This window comes from Alligator sinensis, unplaced genomic scaffold (genome assembly GCF_000455745.1).
Source record: "Alligator sinensis unplaced genomic scaffold, ASM45574v1 scaffold442_1, whole genome shotgun sequence".
Taxonomy (NCBI): domain Eukaryota; kingdom Metazoa; phylum Chordata; order Crocodylia; family Alligatoridae; genus Alligator; species Alligator sinensis.
The window spans coordinates 7430572-7432722 of NW_005841829.1; the positions used below are offsets into that span (position 1 = coordinate 7430572).

A 2151-nucleotide genomic window follows, 5' to 3' on the forward strand; every position below is an offset into this window, starting at 1 on the left:
CCTGCTGTCCCGCTTAGTACATAACAATGTGTAATGACTGTGAGTTTATTATAAAGGGATCTCTAACACTTGGATCTCCACTAAGTCATGAAGATGTATGTGCTTTAAATCTTCGGGAGGTCTGGTTTGGATCACACAAGTGAGGTTAACAGAGCCATATCTTCTGAGAGCAGCTGAAAGTGAAGTAAAACAGTCCCTGTGTGGTTGCAGTGGTTCATGATTTACAAAACTGAATTCATAGTGCTGCTGAAAACGTACGCTCTGCCCTGCTGTTGATTTTTAAATTAAAAAAGCAGCTCTATACACAGTTTACTTTATTGCTAGAGGGCAGGGAAATATAGGTAGAAGCCGTTAATCCCCAGCGGGCTGCTGGGCAGGCGAACAGTCGTGGATGACAAAAGTTAATTGGAAACATGAGCAGTTTAACAGAAAACACGTTGGTGATAATTGAGAGAATAACGTCTCCAGAAGAGAAACTTTGCAAAAAGAAACTTCAGGAGAGAAGTGGCCACTGATAGGTAAGTAAGTGAGTATGATTTTTGATCTCTTTTTAGGCACTAAACTAGTCACTTAAGGAAAGCAAGAAACATTTACAGAAGCTAAAGAAATAGGAGTTTGGGGCTTACCGGGAAAGGGTTTACAGTTACTGCCACTAGCTCATCTTACAGCTGGATTTAGTTATGAGATAAAGATGTATCATTTAGGTTCACTGCATGACTAAGAGCATGATTGGTTTTATTTTTGCAGAATGGGTTTGCCTCTGTTTTTATGGATATGAAAATTTGAAACCATCCTTAATTGGAATAACTTCGTTTCTTTTTTCCTTTCTCCATGCAGTATTTTAAAGATACTTGAGGTTTTTCTGAGAAGTGAACTTGGACAGCAGAGCTTTTGCTAAAAGCTGAGGGAAAGTCGTAGTTGGATAGAAGTGTCTGTGATCATGCTAATGAAAATGCAGTGAAGACTTATAGGACACTGAAACGCATGCATTTTTTCCACGTTTAGGTTGATCCAGGAATGCTGCAAAACTGAATACATTTGAATGGTAGGAGTTTGTTGTTCTTTTGTTTCAGGGGATGAAAACAACAGAAGTCCTTCCTCATCATAACTGCTGTAGTTTGTAATAATGATACATCTCTGTCTTTGCTGATATTAGTAGTCTAAAGCACCTTTTCTTTTACCACGGAGAGAAGTTGTGGAGCTGTTTTAATACCAGGTGCTACTAAGTGTTTTTTTTTTCCTTCTTCCCCAGAGCCAGAAGACAGTACAGCCTCTCAGCCGACAGGAATGAATGAAAATGTACCATCTTCAGTTCAAAGCTGCAGCACTACAAATGCTGTTAGTTGCAATAACTCATCGGCCATACCCCAGCCCAGCTCTGCCATTAAACCCTGGCGTAGCAAGTCCCTTAGCGCTAAGCACACAGCCACGTCTTCCATGTTATCTGTAAAGCAGCCAGTGCCAGAGCCTCCCAAACCACCAACGGAAATGGTCAAAGCAACTCCTAATGGACAAAAATCCATGCTTGAGAAATTAAAACTCTTCAATAGCAAAGGAGGCTCCAAAGCAGGTGGGACAACCCTGGAAGGTTCAAGGTCTCGGGATAATAGCTGTGAAAGACTTGAGACACTTCCTAGCTTTGAGGAAAGTGAGGAGATTGATGCTGCAAACCGGAATGTGAATAATCCAGGACCAACATCCAGTAGTCCCAAAATTGCACTCAAGGGAATTGCACAAAGAACTTTTAGCCGCGCACTGACTAATAAGAAAAGTTCCCCAAAGGGCAGTGAGAAAGAGAAAGAGAAGCAGAAAGAGAAAGAAAAGGATAAAAGTAGAGACATGGTAAAAAGAACATCTGTATCGGAGAAGCTGGACATGAAAGAGGAGCCAAAAGAAGAACAGACAGCACCAGCTGCGACAGAGATGCCAAAAAAGTCCTCAAAGATTGCAAGCTTTATCCCTAAAGGAGGAAAGCTGAATAGTGCCAAGAAGGAGGCCTCTGCTCCTTCGCACAGTGGAATACCAAAACCAGGAATGAAAACCACCACAGGGAAATCCTCAAGTGCCCCAACTTCTTCAAAGGAAGGTGAGAGAAGCCGCAGTGGGAAACCTGGCTCAGGGCTCTCTCATCAGAAGACCCAACTAGACAGC

The 2151-nt window shown here is 42.1% G+C and overlaps 1 protein-coding gene across 1 annotated transcript in view; it reads left to right on the forward strand.

Moving 5' to 3' along the window:
* Nucleotides 1–2151, forward strand: part of NAV2 (neuron navigator 2) — a 420322-nt gene that overhangs the window by 228970 nt on the left and 189201 nt on the right. The window contains 2 exon segments of the mRNA XM_025200388.1: nt 1253–2147; nt 2149–2151. The exon segment at nt 2149–2151 is cut by the window's right edge and continues 183 nt beyond it. Coding sequence (XP_025056173.1) covers nt 1253–2147; nt 2149–2151 — 898 coding nt within the window.